General features: G+C 33.2%; 2 protein-coding genes across 4 annotated transcripts in view; one reads left to right on the top strand and one right to left on the bottom strand.

Moving 5' to 3' along the window:
* Ect3 (Ectoderm-expressed 3) overlaps positions 1-11,055 on the top strand; it is a 40,202-nt gene extending 29,147 nt beyond the window's left edge. For both annotated transcript variants that reach the window (XM_075290616.1, XM_075290615.1), the window contains exons 3-6: positions 2,693-2,843; positions 2,918-2,981; positions 7,980-8,397; positions 9,849-11,055. In XM_075290616.1, the coding sequence (XP_075146731.1) occupies positions 2,693-2,843; positions 2,918-2,981; positions 7,980-8,397; positions 9,849-10,887 (1,672 nt within the window). In that variant the 3' untranslated portion in view covers positions 10,888-11,055. The remainder of the gene's footprint in view (positions 1-2,692; positions 2,844-2,917; positions 2,982-7,979; positions 8,398-9,848) is intronic.
* Tk (Tachykinin) overlaps positions 1-26,654 on the bottom strand; it is a 152,094-nt gene that overhangs the window by 103,230 nt on the left and 22,210 nt on the right. The window lies entirely within an intron of this gene.

Below are 26,654 nucleotides of genomic sequence, written 5' to 3'. Positions count from 1 at the left end.
CAAAATTTTATTTCTATAGAAAATTTTGTCAAAATTTTATTTCTATAGAAAATTTTGTCAAAATTTTATTTCTATAGAAAATTTTGCCAAAATTTTATTTCTATTGAAATTTTGTCAAAATTTTATTTCTATAGAAAATTTTGCCAAAATTTTATTTCTATAGAAAATTTTGCCAAAATTTTATTTCTTTAGAGATTTTGTCAAAATTTTATTTCTATAGAAATTTTGTCAAAATTTTATTTCTATAGAAAATTTTGTCTAAATTTTATTTCCATAGAAAATTTTGTCAAAATTTTATTTCTATAGAAAATTTTGTCAAAAATTTATTTCTATAGAAAATTTTTTCAAAATTTTATTTCTATAGAAAATTTTTTCAAAATTTTATTTCTATAGAAAATTTTGTCAAAATTTTATTTATATAGAAAATTTTGTCAAAATTTTATTTCTATAGAAAATTTTTTCAAAATTTTACTTATATAGAAAATTTTGTCTAAATTTTATTTCTATAGAAAATTTTGCCAAAATTTCATTTCTATCGAAAATTTTGCCAAAATTTCATTTCTATCGAAAATTTTGCCAAAATTTTATTTCTATAGAAATTTTGTCAAAATGTTATTCTACAGAAAATTTTGTGAACATTTTATTTCTATAGAACATTATGTCCAAATTTTATTTCTATTGAAAAATTTTTCAAAATGTATTTCTATGGAAAAAAATTTTCAAGATTATATTTCTATAGAAAATTTGGTCAACATTTTATATTTGTAAAGTTAGGCAAAATTTTGTTCTATAGAAAATTTTGTCAAAATGTTATTCTATAGAAAATTTTGTGAACATTTTATTTCTACAGAACATTTTGTCAATATATTTATTCTATAGAAAAATTTTTCAAAATTTATTTCTATAGAAAAAATTTTCAAAATTTTATTTCTATAGCAAATTTGGTCAACATTTTATATTTATAAAGTTAGGCAAAATTTTGTTCTATAAAAAATTTTGTCAAAATTTTAATTCTATAGAAAATTTTGTTAAAACTTTATTTCTATAGGAAATTTTGTCAAAACTTTATTTCTATAGAAAATTTTCTCAAAATTTTACTTATATAGAAAATTTTGTCTAAATTTTATTTCTATAGAAAATTTTGCCAAACTTTCATTTCTATAGAAAATTTTGCCAAAATTTTATTTCTATTGAAATTTTGTCAAAATTTTATTTCTATAGAAAATTTTGCCAAAATTTTATTTCTATAGAAAATTTTGCCAAAATTTTATTTCTGTAGAAATTTTGTCAAAATTTTATTTCTATAGAAATTTTGTCAAAATTTTATTTCTATAGAAAATTTTGTCAAAATTTTATTTCTATAGAAAATTTTGTCAAAATTTTAGTTCTATAGAAAATTTTCTCAAAATTTTACTTTTGTCTAAATTTTATTTCTATAGAAAATTTTGCCAAAATTTTATTTCTATAGAAAATTTTGCCAAAATTTTATTTCTATAGAAATTTTGTCAAAATTTTATTTCTATAGAAAATTTTGCCAAAATTTTATTTCTATAGAAAATTTTGCCAAATTTTATTTCTATAGAAAATTTTGTCAAAATTTTATTTCTATAGAAAATTTTGTCAAAATTTTATTTCTATAGAAAATTTTGCCAAATTTTATTTCTATAGAAAATTTTGTCAAAATTTTATTTCTATAGAAAATTTTGTCAAAATTTTATTTCTATTGAAATTTTGTCAAAATTTTATTTCTATAGAAAATTTTGTCAAAATTTTATTTCTATAGAAAATTTTGTCAAAATTTTATTTCTATAGAAAATTTTGTCAAAATTTTATTTCTATAGAAATTTTGTCAAAATTTTACTTATATAGAAAATTTTGTCTAAATTTTATTTCCATTTGTTTTGTTTTTTTATTTGACAAACATTCTTTTCCTCTGTTGGTTAAGCTACTCTTGTAGTTTAGTCAATGTATGGTTTTAAGCTGAAATAAAAAACAACAACAAATTTTATTTCTATAGAAAATTTTTCCAAAATTTCATTTCTATAGAAAATTTTGTCAACTTTTTATTTCAATAGAAAATTTTGTCAAAATTTTATTTCTATAGAAAATGTTGTCAAAATTTTATTTCCATAGAAAATTTTGTCAAAATTTTATTTCTATAGAAAATTTTGTCAAAATTTTATTTCTATAGAAAATTTTGTCAAAATTTTATTTCTATAGAAAATTTTGTCTAAATTTTATTTCTACAGAAAATTTTGTCAAAATTTCATTTCTATAGAAAATTTTGCCAACATTTTATTTCTATTGAAATTTTGTCAAAATTTTATTTCTATAGAAAATTTTGTCAAAATTTTATTTTTATAGAAAATTTTGTCAAAATTATATTTCTATAGAAAAATTTGTCAAAATTTTATTTCTATAGAAAATTTTGTCAAGATTTTATTTCTATAGAAAATTTTGTCAAAATGGCATTCTACAGATTTGATTTCCGGGGCTTCCTGGAAGTACAAGTATATTCTTGTTAAATTGTTAGAATGTCGAGCTTGTAACCTTTGTAATTAAGGCATACATACCACAATTATTTAGTCACAAATGTCACCATCTTTATTTCAAAGTAAACATGTTATACATAGCTTCTGTGACATTAATTATTTTTTGTTTAAATTTTAATTATACATTTTGAAAATTGCAGTTATGTGGAATGGTCTCTTCACAATCCTAAAGATGGTGTTTATGTATGGGATGGCATTGCCAACTTGGAACGTTTCATTAAATATGCCATAGATGAAGACTTATTGGTGATTTTAAGGCCTGGACCTTATATATGTGCCGAGAGAGATTTTGTAAGCTACTTCGTTTGTTCTTAATATTAAATTCTTTTAATAATTAATTTCATTTAATTTTTATTTCTGTCTAGGGTGGATTTCCTTATTGGCTTTTGACCAAATATCCCAACATTCAGTTGAGAACATCGGACATAAGTAAGTATTTTTCGTATTCTTCTTTAGTGGGGTTATATGGTTGAGTTGAAGGGCACATATTAGAGATATTTAATACTTTTCTCATTCTTTTCATCATGAAAACTTGGACAGGAATATGTATATACTGAAATAAATTTAGATGTAAACATATGATTAATTTTGGTTATTTTTAGAAAATTTAGATTATTTTTAGAAACTTTTAACTAAACAGTATTACAAACGCCTGACATCAAGAAAAATGTATTAGACATAATAAATTTTTGTTTCACTTGTTAAAGAATTTTTTTAGTTTGAAGGAAAAAATTGGAGTTAAAAATTGCAAGAATGTCTTTAGTGCCATACGAAGTTCAAGATGAGCGCATTTGTAATAAAATTTACAAGTTTAAAAAAATTATGAACTATTTTGTCAGAAGTACGAAATTAGTAAATCTGTATACTTCATTTGTATATAATTTTTTCCCTTTTTTTAGTTTATTTAACTAAGGTACGCAAAAAATTATTATAGTAAAAGAAACTTTCTCCAAACATAATAATTCCATGAACTGAAATAAAGTTAAATTGGCCTTAGTGAAATATAGGTTTCATTTTTTTGAGTGTAAAATTTATTTATTTAGCATTTAAAGTCTTTTTTTTAACTAAAACAAAAACATTTTTTACTTTGAAGAGTCAATACTCAAAAAAAGTTTGTTTGGATCCAAAGATTTTGACCTTCCATTAAGGATTTTGGTATTGATTCCCAGCCAAGGATGCGGCTTCTTCAAAATAAAGATATTTTTTGGGACCTGTCTAGCTTTTAGTCTTGGGTCAATAATATTAAATCTAGGATGCAGATTCCATTTGTCGAATTTTCATTCTCTTTTTGCAATAAAATATACGATTCGAAGATTAAATTTGTCCGTTAATTTAAAAATGATTTATTTCCATCAAAAATGTTTTTCTTTTCTTTAAGAACCATTTTCTTAGCTCAAGGACATACGCCTTTTAATTAACAATTTACAAGATTCGTGCCCTAAATTTAATAATTTTTTAATCAAAGATTATAAATTGTCGCTTAATTAAAACTTCATTGTTTTAAAGAAATAATTCTTTCCTCCCAAACGAAATTTAGACAAACAAATATGGTTTCCTGTTTACATTTCACTGTAAGGAAATTTGTTTGGAAGAAAAGTATATACTTTTTGTGATAAATGTTGATTTGTTTACAGGATTTAAAAATAATTTCTTAAAGATTAACACAAAACTTTTTTTTCGTTTCTGGCTAATTCTATCTGGCTCATTCACACCTTTCTCACTTCGACGAGATTTTGTTTAGTTCTTACCAACTTTTTCTGTAATACAAACAATGTAGAAGAAATTCGATTTTTTTTTTCGAAATTTTTATACCCTCCACCATACGATGGGGGTATATTAACTTTGTCATTCCGTTTGTAACACATCAAAATATTGCTCTAAGACCCCATAAAGTATATATATTCTGGGTCGTGGAGAAATTCTGAGTCAATCTGAGCGTGTCCGTCCGTCCGTCTGTTGAAATCACGTTAACTTCCGAACGAAACAAGCTATCGACTTGAAACTTGGCACAAGTAGTTGTTATTGATGTAGGTCGGACGGTATTGCAAATGGGCCATATCGGTCCACTTTTACGTATAGCCCCCATATAAACCGATCCCCCGATTTGGCTTGCCGAGCCTCTTAGAGAAAAAAATTTCATCCGATACGGCTGAAATTTGCTACATGGTGTTGGTATATGGTCTCTAACAACCATGCAAAAATTGGTCCATAACTATATATAGCCCCCATATCAACCGATCACCAGATTTGGCTTGCGGAGCCCCTAAGAGAAGCAAATTTTATTCGATCCAGCTGAAATTTGGTACATGGTGTTGGTATATGGTCTCTAACAACCATGCAAAAATTGGTCCACATCGGTCCATAATTATATATAGCCCCCATATAAACCGATCCCCCGATTTGGCTTGCGGAGCCCCGGAGCCTCGTGGAAGACTAAAATTCATCTGATTCAGTTGATATTTGGTACTTGGTGTTAATATATGGCCTCAAACACACATGCAAAAATTAGTCGAAATGGGTCCATAATTATATATAGCCCCCATATAAACCGATCCCCAGATTTGACCTCCGTAGCCCCTTGGAAGAGCAAAATTCATCCGATCTGATTGAAATTTGGTACGTGGTAGTATATGATATTTTACAACTATGCCAAAAGTGGTCCATATCAGTCCATAATCATATATAGCCCCCATATAAACCGATCCCGAGATTTGGTTTTGGAGCCTCTTGGAGGAGCAAATTTCATCCGAGTCAGTTGAAATTTGGTACATTATGCTAGTATATGGCCGCTAACAACCATGCATAACTAGGTCCATATCGGTCTATAGTTATATATTGCCCTCAGATAAATCGATCCCCAATCCCACAAAAATTGGTCCATATCAATTTCATAACTGTACATAGCCCCCATATAAGCGACCCCCATATTTCAATTCTGGCTCCCTACGTACCGTGCAAAAGTCCATATCGATTCGTAATTATTTGTAGACTTACCTATACATAACTTTTTTGTCTAATATACCATGTATGGACTAACTCACAATTTAGAAAACGGTGTTAAGAAGTTTTAAGATACCACAACCCAAATAATTCGATTGTGGATGACAGTCTTTCGTAGAAGTTTCTACGCAATCCATGGTGGAGGATACACAAGATTCGGCCTGGCCGAACTTACGGCCATATATACTTGTTTTACCTAAAACCTCATATTTTCACTTCAGTTACACGCAAAGAAAAAAAAACGTTTGGAAAACGTGTACCGAAAACGTTTTCTTTTGTTAGTGTTTTTTGAATTGCTTCGAAAATGTTAAACTTCTATCACAAAAAAAATTCGTTTGTTAAAAAATTTTATTTTTTCAATAAAAAAAGTTATTTTTGAAACAACAACACAGTCCATTTCGTTTATATCAAACACAGTTCTTTTCTGACTTTAGGTCGTTAATAAGACACATTTGTACAGTTCAAAATTTAATATACTACAATGTAATGTTGAACATTTTTTCGGAATTTTCCGAACATATGTGGAATATGTGCAAAAAAAAAAAAACTTTGGTCAAAGCAGGGATCGAACCCACGACCCTTGGCATGCCAAACTAAATGTTTGTTTCTGTTAAATAAACTTTGTTTATTCGGTTCGTGGGCGCCGCAGGCTATGCTATATAAATATAACTTATATGGATATTTATCTATTGATGATCATAACAGTGGTTAATGTGTTGGCTTACAAAGTGCATGGTCCGCGGTTCGATTCTCCGTCCAGGCGAAAGGTAAAAATTTTAAAAGTTTATAAAATCGTATAATTTCTTCTACATTGTTGGTATTACAGGAAAAGGTGTTAAGAACTAAAAAACCTCGTGGATGTGAGAAAGATGTGAGGGAAAATGCAATTAGCAAGAAAACAATGTTTTTTATACCCTCCACCATAGGATGGGATGTATATTAACTTTGTCATTCCGTTTGTAACACATCGAAATATTGCTCTAAGACCCCATAAAGTATATATATTCTGGGTCGTGGTGAAATTCTGAGCATGTCCGTCCGTCCGTCTGTTGAAATCATGCTAACTTCCGAACGAAACAAGCTATCGACTTGAAACTTGGCACAAGTAGTTGTTATTATTGTGATTTGGCTTGCGAGGCCTCTAACAACCATGCAAAAATTGGTCCTCATCGGTCGATAATTATATATAGCCCCCATATAAACCGATCCCCCGATTTGGCTTGCGAGGCCTCTAAGAGAAGCAAATTTCATCCGATCCGGCTGAAATTTGGTACATGGTGTTAGTATATGGTCTCTAACAACCATGCAAAAATTGATCCACATCGGTTCATAATTATATATAGCCCCCATATAAACCGATCACCAGATTTGACCTCCAGAGCCTCTTGGAAGACCAAAATTCATCTGATTCAGTTGAAATTTGGTACGTGGTGTTAATATATGGTCTCAAACTCCCATGCAAAAATTGGTCGAAATCGGTCCATAATTATATATGGGCCCCATATAAACCGATCCCCAGATTTTACCTCCGGTGCCTTTTGGAGAAGCAAAATTCATCCGATCTGCTTGAAATTTGGTACGTGGTGATCGTATATGATATTTAACAACCATGCCAAAAGTGGTCCATATCAGTCCATAATCATATATAGCCCCATAAAATCAATCCCGATATCTGGTTTTGGAGCCTCTTGGAGGAGCAAATTTCATCCGAGTGAGTTGAAATTTGATACATTGTGCTAGTATATGGTCGTTAACAACCATGCCTAACTAGGTCCATATCCGTCTATAGTTATATATATCCCTCAGATAAATCGATTTCCAATCGCACAAAAATTGGTCCATATCAAGTTCATAATTGTATATAGCCCCCATATAAACGACCCCCATATTTCAATTACAAAATACCGTGCAAAAAGTCCATAGTTTTTTTTTGAGTTTGTCTTTATGAAATTATTTTTACATCCTGGAAAAGAATAAACGTTTATCACAAAAAGTATATACTTTTCTTCCAAATACACTTCCTTACAGCGAAAAGCAAGTGAGAAACGAACTTTGTTTGTCTAAAATTTCGTTTGGGAGGAAAGAATTATTTTTTGCGTGTAGGGTTAATTTTCACACTTTTTGTTTTAGTTATATTTTATTGGACTTCATTTTCAGTGGGCTCATATTCATTATGAAGTGTCGTCCCAAGTTAGTGACCATGTTTCATTTGAGGGTTCATATTCCTGGGGTCCATGTTCATGCCGACCATTTTATTGGGGTTAATTTTCATTATAAAACGTGGCTTATTTTCATACCGCCTCTTGGTAAATGTGACTCTTTAATTTTAACGACAAGCAAAGACTATTCACATTATTTAAAAATAAATTTCTTATATTATTGTCATGTAGTGATCAAAAATCGAATTATTTTTCTCCCATTATCCAGATTACTTATTTGAAATCCGTATATGGTACTCACAGTTAATGGCGAAAATTGGACCCTATCTCTATGGCAACGGTGGTCCCATTATTATGGTGCAAGTTGAAAATGAATATGGGTCATATTATGCATGCGACAAGAAATATCGTGCATGGTTACGAGATGAAACTTTGGGTCATGTTAAAGATAAAGCTGTCCTCTTTACCAACGATGGACCAAGTGTTTTATATTGTGGTCATATTGATGGTGTTGTGGCGGCCATGGATTTTGGTGCTACAAATAATTTAACAAATTATTGGAATAAACTGAGGCGTATACAACCCAAAGGACCATTGGTCAATGCAGAATACTATCCTGGATGGCTGACACATTGGGGAGAATCTATGGCTCGAGTCAATACAAATTCGATAAAGAATACATTCATGTGAGTTAATTCTATTTTAATTTCATTTCATTTCAATTTAATTTAATTTTTTTCTGCGGGTAAGGGTAGTGTCCACCCGTGTGCCGGGCTCCAAATGGCCACCGGTTAAAAACTCATCCCTCTTCCCTCGGGTTATGATTACCACTTCGGAACCGATTTCGCATTACTTCGATGTGAACCCCACGTGGTCCGTGATTATCTCCTTCTAGTCCGCATCCGGATTCAACCTTACAGTACTCATGTCGTAGTCTCCATGTCTACCTTTTTCCTACGGAGAACGTGTTCTACAAATCGCCCTATGGCCTCTAAGTTCTTTTTATTCTGTACCGTCTTCTGGACTATATCTCTCGGAGAGACATGTCCAATTTCATCTTCTAGCGCTGTCCGTCGCTCTCCCCTCCGGTTGCATGTAAAGAATGTATGTTCGGCATTATCCCCGACCTCTTCTTCTACGTAAATACAGTTCTCTGAGCTGCATTTCACATTGGGCGTTCCCCTGGGCCCTTTTGTCGTGGTATTCTCTTCGGTTTCCCCCTTTCGTGCTCGGAAACTTTATGTCGGAAGCTTTATTTAACCCAGTGGCTGCCAGCACTTTGTTCCATCTCTTCTTAAGCTTATTTCCTGGGTTTGTCTCTACTGGACTGGGTGAACTTCCCTTATTCTTGGGGGTCGGAAGTGTTGGCGTATCTGTCGCAAGAACCTCATGTATTCTTCTTGGTATACCTTTCGTGATCGGAAACTTTACGTCAGAAGCTTTATTTACCCCAGTAAACGCCAGCACTTCGTTCGATCTCTTCTTAAAATTCTTTCCTGGGTTTGTCTCTACTGGGCTGGGTGCACTTCGCTTATTCTCGGGGATGTGAAGTGTTGGGGTATCTGGCGCAAGATCCTTCTTGGTATACCGGCTTCCCTCTCCTGCTCTGCCATCTTCCAAGTTTTCCGGTAGTTACCGATGACATCAAGTAGTTCGTCTATTTCGGAGACTCCTTCTTGAACGTCCCTACTTATGTTCCTCTGCCTACTTATTACGGCCTTCATCTTGCGGAGTGTCAATTGATACTTCCGTTTTTCTCATTGTCATAATAAACTCGTGTTTCGCCGAGCTATAGTTGGAAAAAGTTTTGTCCGATTGGGGGTATTTTCCACAGTCTCTTGGATTACTCGGAGTCTCACGTTCCTTGTGGTCGGGGTCTACTATAATCCCGCGTGGTGTATATATTATAGTCCCTCCTTTATTAGCAGGTACGGCGCCGGTGAGAGGCGTCGTTTTTACCGGCGACCGCATTATCTTAGAGCTGCTTCTAAAGATCGATGTTAGCGCCCTATCTTAAGCTCTCCCATCAGTCGAATTGTTATTCGGGGTATTCATTCGATAATTTAATTTAATTAATTTTAATTTAGTTTAATTTAATTTACATTAAGTTAATTTGTCAATATTTTATATATTATAGAGAAATGTTGAACGATGGTGCCAGCGTGAATTTCTATATGTACTATGGTGGCACAAATTTTGGCTTTACAGCTGGCGCTAACGATGGTGGACCAGGACGTTATATGGCTGATATAACCTCCTACGATTACGATGCTCCCATGACCGAGGCCGGAGATCCTACTTCAAAATATTTTGCAATACGTGAAATTATCTCACGCTATTTGCCCTTGCCAAAGATTCCTGTTCCTGAGCCAATGCCTAAAAAGAATTATGGAACGATTAAACTTCAAGTCTGCTGTTCTTTGCTCTCGAAAGCTGGACGCCAGGAGCTAGCCACAGGAGTTGTGATAGCAGAGAAACCTAAAACATTTGAAGCTTTAAACCAATTTTCCGGTCTAGTTTTGTATGAGACCTATTTACCCACCACCAAAAAAGATCCTGGTTTATTGCAAATGCAAGGATTACATGATCGTGCTTTGATTTATGTTGAAAATGATTTTGTTGGAATTCTATCACGTGAAACACCCATCTATGATTTACCCATACCTTTGAGATCGGGCAAGAAATTACAAATTCTTGTGGAGAATCAGGGACGCATTAATTATGGATCCATAATAGATTTCAAGGGCATTACTGGTGATGTTACATACGATAAGAAAACCTTAACGAATTGGAATATGACCAAATTTCCCCTTGAATCCTATGAGGATATCGAACGCCTAATTCAAAAAGAGGGATCCAAACTCAATGAAATCGATTCATTGAAAATTCCCAATGATGGACCCACTATATTCTATGGATCTTTTGAGATTAAAGACTTGCATACCAGTGACACCTATCTGGACACCACGGGTTGGAGTAAAGGCATTGCCTTTGTGAATGGAGAAAATTTGGGTCGCTATTGGCCTATGGTAGGGCCTCAGGTTACATTGTATGTACCTGCGGAAGTACTTAAGGTGGGCCTTAATAAGATTGTACTTATCGAATATCAGAGTGCCTCTACAACGGCAGAAGTGACATTTACCGATACGCCGAATTTGGATGGTTTGAAAAATTGAATGAATTATCAAGGGGCGGGAAAGAAATGGGAAAAATGTTGTGACATTAACAACTGCATTTATACTCTGACTATGATAACTTTTTATATTTCTATTATTTTAATGTTTTGTTTTATATTATTTTTTAAAAATAAAGTCCTCGATATATAAGTCGATTGACTAAATAAATGTGTATCATTGGTGGGAGTATATTCTAATGACCTGGAACTTCGAATAGCGAAAAGATTACCTAATCACTGTATTGTTGTTCCGGCTGAAATATTAGCAATAAGAGAGGTGGCGAATTGGCTGAGAAGTAATATTCCGTCAAATGTTGGCATTAATATATACTCAGACAGTCAACCTGCAATAAAATCCTTGGATTCTGTGTTCCTTAACTCGAAAACGGCCATCGACTGCCGCAAATCTCTGAACGAGATGGCTGAGCAGAACAATATTCACCTAATATGGGTACCTGTGAATATGGGTACGGGGAATTGCGAAGCGGATGAGTTAGAAAGGCTAGGAACTACCTTACATGTTCCAGGGGAACTAGAATCTGTTTGTATGCCTCTGGGTACCTGCAACCTCTTACTGCGTGAGAAGGTTGTTATGATGGCAAATGTTCGATGGGAGAATTGCAAGGGTTGTAACAACGTCAAGCATATATGGCTCCATTTAAACTTAAACCGCACACTAGATATGCTAGTGTTCTCAAGACGTCAGATTTCACTCCTGATATCTACACTAACGGGTCGCTGCCTGATAGGCGATTTTGCAAAAACTATTGATGCGAAGTATAATGACTACTGTATGCGGTGTCATGATGCGAAGGAAAAGGAATCAATTAAACACCTCTAAGGCGTAAGCGAATTTTAGGGGCACATAGCTTTAGCTTACTGGAGGACCTGGAAAATGTTAACTTAAGCAGTCTTCTTATGTTTTTGGAACAATCGGGTTGGTTCAACAGAAGAAAATAATCGAGAAGGTTCAGTGGTTAAAACTAGATGTGTCCATATGTAATAGGTACTTTTAGTTAATGTGGTATCACAATGGACTGAATAGTCTAAGTGAGCCTGAAACTTAATCGGGCTGCCACTTTAACGTAACCCAACCCTATGTTTTCCAAATATGTCTTCGTGAGTGTGCTTCAGTAACGAATTTCGGAAAAATACGTTCACAAAAATAATCCCACTTACGAACAGTAATTTTAAGCTAAATGCCTCTAATGCCAGTAATTTTAAGCTAAATGCCTCTAAAATTCGCTTACGCCCTACACAAAATGCAGGACAATCACAACAGAGGTATTTAATCGATACCTTTGTCACTGTACTTCACGCCAATAGTTTTTGCAAACTTGCCTATAAGACAGCGACCCGTTATAGCAGATATCAGGAGTGATATCTGACGTCTTAGCATATCATAACATACCTAGTGTGGGATTTAAATTTAGAGATGGAGCCGCGGGTTATTGCAACCCTTGCATTTCTCCCATGGAACATTCGGCATCATAAAAGCCAGAGGTAGTCAGAGGCATACCAATAGATTCTAGTGACCCTGGAATATGTAATGTAGTTCCTATCCTTGCCAACTTATCCGATAAGCAGTTGTCTGGTATGTTTCTATGGCCAGGCACCCATATTAGGTACTCAGCCATCTCGTAGAGAGATTTGCGGCAGTCTATGACATCGAAATATTGCTCTAAGACCTCACAAAAAATATACATTCTGGGTCGTGGTGAAATTCTGAGTCTATCTAAGTATGTCCGTCCGTCCGTCCGTCTGTTGAAATCACGCTAACTTCCGAAAGAAACAAGCTATCGACTTGAAACTTGGCACAAGTAGTTGTTATTGATGTAGGTCGGATGGTATTGAAAATGGGCCATATCGGACCACTTTTACGTATAGCCCCCATATAAACTGACGCTCAGATTTGGCTTGCGGAGCTTATTGGAGGAGTAAAATTCATCCGATCCGGTTGAAATTTGGTACATGGTGTTAGTATATGGTCTCAAAGAGAAGCAAATTTCATTCGATCCGGCTGAAATTTGGTACATGATGTTGGTATATGGTCTCTATCAACCATGCAAAAATTGGTCCACATCGGTCAATAATTATATATAGCCCCCATATAAACCGATCCCCAGATTTGGCTTGTGGAGCCTCTAACAGAAGCATATTGCATCCGATCTGACTGAAATTTTGTACATGGTGTTGGTATATGGTATCTAACAACCATGCAAAAATTGGTCCACATCGGTCCATAATTATATATAGCCCCCATATAAACCGATCCCCAGATTTGGCTTGTGGAGCCTCTAACAGAAGCATATTGCATCCGATCTGACTGAAATTTTGTACATGGTGCTTGTATATGGTCTTTAACAACCATGCAAACATTGGTCCACATCGGTCCATAATTATATATAGCCCCCATATAAACCGATCCGCAGATTTGGCTTGCGGAACCTCTAAGAGAAGCAAATTTCATCCGATCCAGCTGAAATTTGGTACATGGTGTTAGTATATGGTCTCTAACAACCATGCACAAATTGGTTCACATCGGTCTTAATTATATATACCTCCATTTAAACCGAACCCCAGATTTGACCTCCGGTACTATTGGAGGAGCAAAATTCTCCGACCCGGTTGAAATTTGGTACTTGGTGAAATTTGGTATATTGCGCTAGTATTTGGCCGCTAACACCCATGCCAAAATTGGTCCATATCGGTCTATAGTTATATATAGCCGATCCCCAAAAATAATCTACCAAAATTTTATTTCTATACACACAAAAATTTCACGAACATTTTTTCCAATTAAAATTTTGATTGAGTTTTAAAAAATATTCAATTAAAAATATAATTGATTCAACAATTTTTTTTTATTGAAACAAAAATCAATCACAAAAATAATAGTATCAATTAATTTTTTAATTGGATCAATTAACTTTTTAATTGACCTTCAATTAATTTTTTAATTGATACTGTCATTTCGGTGATTGAAGACATCTCAATTAAAAATTAATTGGATCAATTAATTTCGTGATTGAATTGTTTGTTTTTTGTGTGTAGAAAGTTTTGCTAAAATTTTATTACTATAGAAATTTTTTTTAATTTTATTTTTATAGAAAATTTTTTCAAAATTTAATGCTACAGAAAGTTTTGTGAAAATTTTATTTCTATAGAAGATTTTGTCAAAATTTTTTACTATAGAAAATTTTGTCAAAATTTTATTGCTATAGAAAATTTTGTCAACATACATTTTATTACTATACCCAACAAAACTTATGATTAAATACTGGTGGTACCTTCAACTGTTGTGGAAGTGGAAAATCTTACTCAGACTTCACATCATTGTTGTTGTTGTTGCCATCAATCCTTGTATTTGCTTTCTTCGGTTGTTGCTATTCTTTTTGGTACAAAAACTAATAATTTAGCTCATATTTAAGTGGGAAGAATTCCCCAGTCCTTCATTGGATTTGATTGCTATCGAAAATTTTGTAAAAATTTTTTTGCTATAGAAAATTTTGTCAAAATTTTATTTCTATAGAAAATTTTGTCAAAATTCTATTTATATAGAAAATTTTGTCAAACTGAATTATTTACGTATTTAGTCGACCTTTTTTGGTTTAATATATATCCCGTATGGACTATCTTATAATTTAAAAGACGGTGTTAAGAAGTTTTAAGATACCTTGTCATCGGCACGTGTTACCGCAACCCAAGTAATTCGATTGTGGATGACAGTCTTTAGTTGAAGTTTCTACGCAATCTATGGTGGAGGGTACATAAGATTCGGCCTGGCCGATCTTACGGCCGTATATACTTGTTATTATTCAACATAGTTCCCTTCAAGAGCGATATAACGATTATAACGATCTTCCAATTTGTTGATACCATTTTGGTAGTACCCTTCGGTTTTGCCTCAAAATAGGCCTCAGTTTCGGCGATCACCTCTTCATTGCAGCCAAATTTTTTCCCTGCGAGCATCCTTTTGAGGTCTGAGAACAAGAAAAAATCGCTGGGGGCCAGATCTGGAGAATACGGTGGGTGGGGAAGCAATTCGAATCCCAATTCATGAATTTTTGCCATCGTTCTCAATGACTTGTGGCACGGTGCGTTGTCTTGGTGGAACAACACTTTTTTCTTCTTCATATGGGGCCGTTTTGCCGCGATTTGGACCTTCAAACGCTCCAATAACGCCATATAATAGTCACTATTGATGGTTTTTCCCTTCTCAAGATAATCGATAAATATTATTCCATGCGCATCCCAAAAAACAGAGGCCATTACTTTGCCAGCGGACTTTTGAGTCTTTCCACGCTTCGGAGACGGTTCACCGGTCGATGTCCTCTCAGCCGACTGTCGATTGGACTCAGGAGTGTAGTGATGGAGCCATGTTTCATCCATGATCATATATCGAGGGAAAAACTCGGGTGTATTACGAGTTAACAGCTGCAAACACCGCTCAGAATCATCAACACGTTGTTGTTTTTGGTCAAATGTGAGCTCGCGCGGCACCCATTTTGCACAGAGCTTCCGCATATCCAAATATTGATGAATAATATGACCAACACGTTTTTTGATATCTTTAAGGCCTCTGCTATCTCGATCAACTTCATTTTATGGTCATTCAAAATCATTTTGTGGATTTTTTTTATGTTTTAGTCGGTAACCACTTCTTTCGGGCGTCCACTGCGTTCACCGTCCTCCGTGCTCATTTCACCACGCTTGAATTTTGCATACCAATCAATTATTGTTGATTTCCCTGGGGCAGAGTCCGGAAACTCATTATCAAGCCAAGTTTTTGCTTCCACCGTATTTTTTCCCTTCAGAAAACAGTATTTTATCAAAACACGAAATTCCTTTTTTTCCATTTTTTTTTTCACAATAACAAAAGTTGCCTCACAAAAGACGCTCTATCTCATAAACTAATTGATTCACAGACGTCAAATTTTGACACGAATCATTTGAATGGTGGTACTATATAAAAATAATATGCATTTAATACTAGCGACGCCATCTGTCAGACCGGGGATTTATCAGCCACCCTGTTATTTATTCCAAGCACTAGAATGCATTAAAAATCATAAACATTGTAAAAAATTATTATACCATAGGATGGGGGTATATTAACTTTGTCATTCCGTTTGTAAAACATCGAAATATTGCTCTAAGACCCCATAAAGTATATATATTCTGGGTCTGGGTGAAATTCTGAGTCGATCTGAGCATGTCCGTCCGTCCGCCTGTTGAAATCACTCTAACTTCCGAACGAAACAAGCTATCGACTTGAAACTTGGCACAAGTAGTTGTTATTGATGTAGGTCGGATGGTATTGGAAATGTGCCGTATCGGTTTACTTTTTCGTATAGCCGCCATATAAACGGACCCCCAAATTTGGCTTGCGATTGTTCTAAGAGAAGCAAATTTCATCCGATCCGGCTAAAAATTGGTACATGGTGTTAGCATATGGTCTCTAACAACCATGCAAAAGTTGGTCCATATCGGTCCACTTTTACGTATAGCCCCCATATAAACGGACCCCCAAATTTGGCTTGCGATTGCTCTAAGAGAAGCAAATTTCATCCGATCTGGCTGAAATTTGGTACATGGTGTTAGTATATGGTCTCTAACAACCATCCAAAAATTGGTCCACATCGGTCCATAATTATATATAGTCCCCATATAAACCGATCTCCCGATTTGGCTTGCGGAGCCTCTAAGAGAAGCAAATTTCATCCGATCCGGCTGAAATTTGGTACATGGTGTTGGCATTGCCGTATCTAGACATTTTTAACCAGGGGGGCTGTAGCCCCCCTATCTATACTACAGTAACAATATATAATGGAAAATCATATAGAGGTTTTCACATTCTAGGGGGCTAATTTTTTTCTGGAGGGGCCTAAGCCCTCCCCCTAGAGGCCTTACTACGCTTATGGGTGTTGGTATATGTTCTCTAATGACCATGCAAAAATTGGTCCACATCGGGCCATAATTATATATAGCCCCCATATAAACCCTACCCCAGATTTGACCTCCGGAGCCTCTTAGAGGAGCAAAAGTCATCCGATCCGATTGAAATTTGGTCCGTGGTGTTAGTATATTGTCTCTAACAACCATGCCAAAATTGGTCTATATCGGTCCATAATTATATATAGCCCCCGTATAAACCGATCCTCAGATTTGAATTCCGGAGCCTCTGAGAGGAGCAAACTTCATCCGATCCGGTTGTAATTGGGTACGTGGTGTTAGTATATGGTCTCTAACAACCATGCCAGAATTGGTCCATATCGGCCCATAATTATATATAGCCCCCATATAAATCGATCCCCAGATTTGTCCTCCGGAGCCTCTTGGAGGAGCAAAAATCATCCGATCCGGTTGAAATTTGGAACGTGGTGTTAGAATGTGGTCTCCAACAAACACGCGAGAATTGATCCAAATCGGTCCATAAATTTATATAGCCCCCATATAAACCTTTACCCAGATTTGATCTCCGGAGCCTCTTAGAGGAGCAAAATTCATCCGATACGGTTAAAATTTGCAACGTGGTGTTAGTATAAGGCCGCTAATAAACATGCCAAAATTGGTCCATATCGGTCTATAGTTATATATAGGCGATCCCCAATCACACAAAAATTGGTCCTTATCGGTTCATAATCATGGGTGCCACTCGAGCCAAAAATAATCTACTAAAATTTTAGTTTTATAGAAAAGATTGTCAAAATGTTATATCTATAGAAAATTTTATTTCTATAGAAAATTTTGTCAAAATTTTATTTCTATAGAACATTTTGTCAAAATTTTATTTCTATAGAAAATTTTATAAAAATTTTATTTCTATAGAAAATTTTGTCAGAATTTTATTTCTATAGAAAATTTAATCCAAATTCTATTTCTATAGAAAATTTTTTCCAAATTTTACATCTATAGAAAATGTTGTCAACATTTTATTTTGTCAAAATTTTATTTCTATAGAAACTTTAAACTTAATTATATACGTAATTAGTCGGCCTTTTTTAGTTGAATATATACCACGTATGGACTATGTGGTATATATTACGGTGTTAGGAAGTTTTAAGATACCTTGCCATCGGCAAGTGTTACCGCAACCCAAGTAATTCGATTGTGGATGACAGTCTTCAGTAGAAGTTTCTACGCAATCCATGGTGGAGGGTACATAAGCTTCGGCCTGGCCGAACTTACGGCCGTATATACTTGTTTATTTGATTAAATATTACAAGAATTTTTTAATTCAAATGCAAAATACTGTATTCGGATCACACCTTAAGAAGTAATGCAAATTCAGTGCAGCAGCTGTTGAAATGTTGGGCATCAATCTCATGTTAAATTCATGGCTTCTGCACCAATTTTGCACCATTTCCGGATCAAAAAACAGTAATGCAAATTCAGTGCAACAGCTGTTAAAATGTTGGGCATCAATCTCATGTTAAATTCATGGCTTCTGCACCAATTTTGCACCACTTCCGGATCAAAAAACAACATTTTCACTACTATTTTGCTGGGTAGCTTATTTGATTTAAATCAAATACACAAAACATACCCACGGGCTAACACGTCGGAAATCAAAGAGCAGGACTAATTGAAAAACTGATGTAAATTTTTGAAATCTTTCATAATAACATAAAAACTTTTTCATATGATATCTTAATGAATTGTGCTAAAAGATCATGGCAATTTAAATTCCCTTTTAAGTGAAAATATCTCCCCTAATTAGCGTTTCCTAGGGGAGGGATATGAGCCAAAATCCAAACCTTATTATGTGAAGAACAATGGTGAAAACCATGACACTATCCTTGTGGTTAAATAACCTTTAGAAAATTTTCTCTCTAATTACAAATTATACAAAAGATTCTTGAATGATTAAGCCGCTATTGTGACACATATGAGATTTCTTAGGTGGCTACGTGATTACAGCACAACGAGAGACTAACATACACCTTAGCACCATTATAGTATGTACGTATGTATGTGCAATTAGCTGGTATGGCTTGAAGGTTGGGGGTTTTAAGTTTTAGAAGAACTATAGTAATTGTTTATTTTGTTTTGCTTTATTTGTTAAAACATCTTAGCTATTAATTACTCGGAAAAAAGTGAAATCTTGTAATGGAAATTCCCATAAAACATATGTGTCTTGTTTTTTTTATATCACTCTGGCGTTGTCGGCATAGTGGCTAAGAGAATAGCATACTAATGGGTTGGGGAATTATATTATATTATATACGTGCTAGCTTTGAAGAATAAAACTTAGTATATATCTACGTTATTTGGCAGTTTAAAGTCAAAATTCAAATTTTGGACAATTAAATGTCGCAAAAAAAAAAAAAACAATAAAAAAGGAAGGTTATGTTAGGCATAGTGGCAGCCCGATATTTCAGGTTAACTTAGACTATTCAGTCCATTGTGAACTTCTCTCTTATCACTGAGTGCTGTCCGAATCTAAGTTGAGCTCAATGACAAGGGTTCTCCTTTTTATAGCCGAGTCCGAACGACACTCCACATTGCGGTAAAAACACTTTGAGAAGCTTTGAAATACTCAGAAATGTCACCAGCATTACTGAGGTGGGGTAATCCACCGCTGAAAAATTTTTGGTGTTCGATCGAAGCAGGAATCGAACCCACGACCTTGTGTATGCAAGGCGGGCATGCTAACCATTGCACCACGGTTGCTCCCAAAAAAGGTAAAAAAATAACAATAAAACTAAAATAAAAAATTTCTCTTTCGCGGGGATTTGAATATACGTCAGTTGATTTTTTTATATCCAAAGAAGTTCTTTAGCGGGGTTTTACAAATTACAATAATTTTCAATTTTTTATTGAGTTTAAATGGGAAAAAGTTTATTTATAAAAAAATATATGCCGAAAATAGCAAAATAAAAACAAAGCACAACATAAAAAACAAGTATATACGGCCGTAAGTTCGGCCAGGCCGAATCTTATGTACCCGCCACCATGGATTGCGTAGAAACTTCTATGAAAGACTAACATCCACAATCGAATTACTTAGGTTGTGGTATCTTAAAACTTCTTAACATAGTTTTCTAAATTGTGAGTTAGTCTATACGTGGTATATATTAGACAAAAAAGTTATGTATAGTTAAGTCTACAAATAATTAGAAATCGATATGGACTTTTTGCACGGTACGTAGAGAGCCAGAATTGAAATATGGGGGTCGCTTATATGGGGTCTATATACAATTATGAACTTGATATGGACCAATTTTTGTGTGATTGGGGATCGATTTATCTGAGGGCCATATATAACTATAGACCGATATGGACCTATTTAGGCATGGTTGTTAACGACCATATACTAGCATAATGTACCAAATTTCAACTCACTCGGATGAAATTTGCTCCTCCAAGAGGCTCCAAAACCAAATCTCGGGATCGGTTTATATGAGGCTATGTATGATTATGGACTCATATGGACCACTTTTGGCATGGTTGTTAAATATCATATACTTCCACCACGTACCAAATTTCAAGCAGATCGGATGAATTTTGCTTCTCCAAAAAGCACCGGAGGACAAATCTGGGGATCGGTTTTATATGGAAGCTATATATAATTATGGACTGATAGGAACCAATTCCTGCATGGTTGTTGGATACCATATACTAACATCACGTACCAAATTTCAACCGAATGGGAAGAACTTTGCTCTTCCAAGGGGCTCTGGAGGTCAAATCTGGGGATGGGTTTACAAGGGGCCTATATATAATTATGGACCGATATCGACCAATTTTTGCATGGGAGTTTGAGGCCATATATGAACACCACGTACCAAATTTCAACTGAATCAGATGAATTTTGGTCTTCCAAGAGGCTCCGGAGGTCAAATCTGGTGATCGGTTTATATGGGGGCTATATATAATGATGAACCGATGTGGACCAATTTTTGCATGGTTGTTAGAGACCATATACTAACACCATGTACCAAATTTCAGCCGGATCGGATGAAATTTTCTCCTCTTAGAGGCCTCGCAAGCCAAATTTGGGGGTACGTTTATATGGGGGCTATACGTAAAAGTGGACCGATATAGCCCATTTGCAATACCATCCGACCTACATCAATAACAACTACTTGTTCCAAGTTTCAAGTCGATAACTTGTTTCGTTCGGAAGTTAGCGTGATTTCAATAGACGGACGGACGGACGGACGGACGCACATGCTCAGATCGACTCAGAATTTCACCACGACCCAGAATATATATACTTTATGGGGTCTTAGAGCAATATTTCGATGTGTTACAAACGGAATGACAAAGTTAATATACCCCCCATCCTATGGTGAAGGGTATAATAATCTCTATTAATCATGTTCCTTAATCTAAATCTGTCCATAAAGCTCGATTAATAATTGTAAAATTAGATGTAGTGCATTTGGACGTTAATTGCCTGTTTCGGTATCAGGCTAACATGAAATATAAGAAATAAAATTTTGACAAAATTTTTTATAGAAATAAAATTTTGCCAAAATTTTCTATAGAAATAAAATTTTGACAAAATTTTCTATAGAAATAAAATTTTGACAAAGTTTTCTATAGAAATAAAAGTTTCACAAAATTTTCTATAGAAATAAAATTTTAACAAAATTTTCTATAGAAATAAAATTTTGCCAAAATTTTCTATAGAAATAAAATTTTTACAAAATTTTCTATAGAAATAAAACTTTGACAAAATTTTCTATAGAAATAAAATGTTAACAAAATTTTCTATAGAAATAAAATTTTGACAAAATTTTCTATAGAAATAAAATTTTGACAAAATTTTCTATAGAAATAAAATTTTGACAAAATTTTCTATAGAAATAAAATTTTCTATAGAAAAAAAATTTTGACAAAATTTTCTATAGAAATAAAATTTTGACAAAAGCTTATATAAAATGTTGACAACATTTTCTATGAAGCAAAGTTTTGACAACATTTTCTATGAAATAAAATTTTGACAAAATTTTTTATAGAAATAAAATTTTGACAACATTTTCTATAGAAACAAAATTTTGACAACATTTTTATAAAATAAAATTTGGAGAACATTTTCTATAGAAATAAAATGTTTACAAAATTTTCTATAGAAATTATATTTTGACAAAATTTTCTATAGAAATAATATTTTTACAAAATTTTCTATAGAAAAAAAAATTTTGACAAAATTTTCTATATAAATAAAATTTTGACGAATTTTTCTATATAAATAAAATTTTGACAAATTTTTCTACAGAATAAAAATTTTGACAAAATTTTCTATAGAAATAAAATTTTGACAAAATTTTCTATAGAAATAAAATTTTCACAAAATTTTCTATAGAACTAAAATTTTGACAAAATTTTCTATAGAAATAATATTTTTACAAAATCTTCTATAGAAATAAAATTTTGACAGAATTTTCTATGGAAATAAAATTTTGACAAAATTTTCTATAGAAATAAAATTTTGACAAAATTTTCTATAGAAATAAAATTTTGACAAAATTTTCTAAAAAAAAAACAAATAAAATTTTGACAAAATTTTCTATAGAAATAAAATTTTGACAAAATTTTCTAAAAAAAAAAACAAGTAATATTTTTACAAAATTTTCTATATAAATAAAATTTTGACAAAATTTTCTATAGAAATAAAATAAAAAGTTTTCACTACTTTCGGATCTCAAGTTGGGGATCCAAATTATTTTTGTGGAAGCTCTTTTTTTCTGGGTAATTATTTCCGAATAAAATTTTCAGTTATATTTTAATTGAATTTTTAATTGCCATATTTAATATCTTAATTAAAAGCTTCAACATTTTCAACCGTTTTCTTTATTTTTATTTAGTTGCATTAAAAACAACTTTTTAATTGGCACTATTTTAATGATATTTTTACTGTCTTAGTATAAAGAATAATTTTATTATTCTAGAGTTCTGTTAAATTGGTCATTTGTTTTTGGATTTAGAAATTTGAATTAAAAAAATATTTTATGTTTTTATAAGCATAACATTAAACCGATAATATATACATTAATTGTTTCGTAGATAATCAACAATATTTTTTTGAGAATGAATGAATTCATGCTTAACAGTTAAACATCTGCTACAAAAACATAGCACTGTGTTGAACAAACAAATATATTTTGGCTACTGGAAAAATGGGAAATTCGTTGACCTCCTATTATCTTGGAATGACCTATGGTTCAAAGTGATTAAGCTTTGTTTGTGCCTGTAGAGTAATTTCCATCGATTTTGAATATGTGTGTAATTAAAGCCAAAATAATTGTAACTATTTAAAAATATGGGTTCAGTCTAATATATCATGTAAAACATAGGATTTTTTTAAAGGACAACAGCTATGCCTTCAGTGGTCCTTCCATAGATGTGAGATTAATAAAAAAACAACACGAATTGATGTACAAATATGTAAACACATATGTGTGTGCATGTGTGCGTAAGACTCAGTGACTTTGTTTGTTTGGACAAATGTCAACATAGTGAATGGACCCTTGGGCATTTACATTATTAGCAGTAGCATCTCCGGTATTTCTCAATGACAGGAAACCTCTATAGGATTCTTGCGAGAGTTTAGTCCCAACCTCTTGTTGGTCTTGGAACGGATATCATATACAGTCATAATATTTTTGTTGGGTTTTCTTTTGAGCATAACTCTCAAGAAAATAAAATACAAAACAAACGCCTTCAAGTATTTCCCGTTCCCGTTATTTAGTAGTCAACCAGAGAACAAGGGAACAAAACCAGACTTCCTTAAATTGTTTGTGTATTTTCCTACCACTACGCCAGGATGAGGTCAGTTAGGTTCCGTTTTTTTGTAAATATTTTATTTATTGTACAATTAGGTACAACATTGTCTTGAGTTGTAAGCTTCAGGATTGATTAATTGTTCCCCGTTGGTGATTAGTTAGATACAGATGTAAAAGTCATGTAATTGAATTTAAAACAAGTATCGACAGCCGTAAGGTCGATGGGGACGAATCTTATGTCTTTGAAAGAAGCTCTTTGAACATTAGAAATGTGGGAAAATAGGTTAATTGCAGATCTATAGTAAATTGGTGTTTTTAACGGAACCGTTCAGATGTATAGATTTGTGATCGTAATATAGCCTATTTCGGTGGACATGTCCTCAACACACACACAAAAATATTTTTAGTCTTCAATCACGAAATTAATTGATCCAATTAATTTTTAAATTAAATGTCTTCAATCACAGAAATGATTGCATCAATTAAAAAATTAATTGAAAGGCAATAAAAAAAAATAATTCATCCAATTAAAAAATTAATTGATACTATTACTTTTTGTGATTGATTTTTGTTTCAATTAAAAAATTTGTTGGATCAATTAAAGTTTTAATTGAATATGTTTTAAAACTCAATTAAGACTTTAATTGGAAAAATTTTCGTGAATTTTGTTTCTGTGCATGTCCTCAAGCAACGAAGCCGAAATAGCGGTTTGTATGAGGATTATATCAGTGTATGGAGCAATATCTTTCGAATAAAAGACACCAAATAGGAAGACCGGTTTACCTATAGGAGACTATATCAGAATATGGCCCGATGTAAACGATGATTGGTGTATTGAAAAATCGGCCAAAGTTGGAGCTAAATATACCCAAAAATTAACCGGTACACCCATTTATGGGACTAAAATAACTTTGGATTTTCAATTCCAACTCAGATAAAAAGTGCACTGCTTAGAAGCTCAAACAAACTAATCGTGGGCATGGTTTATATGGTGACTATATCAAAACTTTGACCAATATAGCCGATGTTCGAACTTGACTTGTTCCACCAAAAAAAAACAAGAAATTCTACTAAATTCTATGTATAGTAGGAAGTCGAAAAAAAAATTGGAAGTTCTTCCAAAGGCACAACTTAAAAAGCACTTCCAGAAGATGCACTCCCAATAATGTTCTTTATTTTAACTACCCAGGAAGTACTTTTAACTCAATTTTTTATAACTTGGTTTTTTCATACTTTTAATGGGTAATTTGTTTGTTTCAAATAGGTTAAAAACAGAGTAAGAAAATGGTACAAATCATTTAAATTTTGTCGAAAAAAATGTTAAATCCAATCTGAAAAAATTGTGCATTTTTGAAAATATTTGATGTCAAACGTTTCAGACAAGCAAGGACAAAATTAAAAAAAATTGTTTATATGACAAAAATCACAGAATTTTTTAATTTACATCCAAAACATTGAATTCGGATCACACTTAAAGAAGTGATGCAAATTCAGTGCAACGGGTATTGAAATGGAGGACTTCCGACCTATGACAAGCCCATGTTAAATTCATCGCTTCTGCGTCAATTTTGCACCACTTCCGGATCCAAAAAGAACATTTTCATTACTTTTTTGGCGACTCTTTTTTTCTCGGAAGTTATATAATTATAAACCGATATGGACCAGCATCGCGTACCAAATTTCAATCGGATCGGATGAAATTTGCTCGTCCAAGAGGCTCCGGTAGTAAAATCTGGGGATCGGTTTATGTTATATGGGGGCGGTTTATATGGGGGGTATATATAATTATTGACCAATGTGGACCAATTTTTGCATGGTTGTTAGAGACCATATACTAACACCATGTATCAAATTTCAACCGGATCGGATGAAATTTTCTTCTCTTAGAGGCTCCGCAAGCCAAATCTGGGGATCGGTTTATATGGGGGCTATATATAATTATGGACCGATGTGGACCAATTTTTGCATGGTTGTTAAAGACCATATACTAACACAATGTACCAAATTTCAGCCGGATCGGATGAAATTTGCTTCTCTTTATGGCTCCGAAAGCCAAATCGGGGAATCGGTTTATTTGGGGGCTATATATAATTATGAACCGATGCGGACCAATTTTTGCATGGTTTTAGATACCATATGCTAACACCATGTACCAAATTTCAGCCGGATTAGATGAAAGTTGTTTCTCTTAGAGGGTCTTCAAGCCAAATTTGGGGGTCCGTTTATATGGGGGCTATACGTAAAAGTTGACCGATATGGTCCATTTGCAATACCATCCGACCTACATCAATAGCAACTACTTGTGCCAAGATTCAAGTCGATACACGCAGAGAAGAAACATGATTGTCACAATCATATTCGAAGAGCAAAATAATATGATAGCAGCTATTTTTACGGCGACCATGTAACATTTTAACCTGCAACCATGTTGGCTCAGTGAACATGGTTCTAAAAAAAATATAATTGTCCTCATCTAAAATGTTATTATATTGATAAAAAGAATTTGTTTGAATGAAAAGACAATGGTCGCGATTTAAAATGTTATGTTATTTAAAGAACATGGTCACAACCTAAAATGTTTTGATCTTTATGAAAAAACTTTTTTCATCGTCGAAAAAAGGACGCCACTAAAAAAAACACAAAATTAACTTTATTTGTTTGTTTTTATTTATTTATAAATTAATTCATTGTTTATTTGTATTTATAATGTCGTTCAAGCAAATATTATATATATTTTTACACACTCTATTTTATTTCAATTTCAACAATAAGTAATTATTCCATATTTACGTCGTACCCATCAAATGTATAAACGCAGACATTATGTAACTGCAAATAAAATAAATGATGCATATAGCAAAATGCAGAACAAAAAACAGGTACATTTTTTCACTTACACATTCCTTTTATGTGTTCACATAAAATCACGTGTCACTTCTGAATAAATAAATTAACACAAAACAGAGTAAATCCGTATTCTCCGTCCATTCCAAGAAACAATCAACACACGACTGACGCGCAAAATAAAAAT

The sequence above is a fragment of the Haematobia irritans genome, chromosome 1, assembly GCF_050003625.1.
Source record: "Haematobia irritans isolate KBUSLIRL chromosome 1, ASM5000362v1, whole genome shotgun sequence".
Lineage (NCBI taxonomy): Eukaryota > Metazoa > Arthropoda > Insecta > Diptera > Muscidae > Haematobia > Haematobia irritans.
Note: the sequence above shows the minus strand (reverse complement) of the source record. Positions and strands in the feature narration are given on the sequence as shown.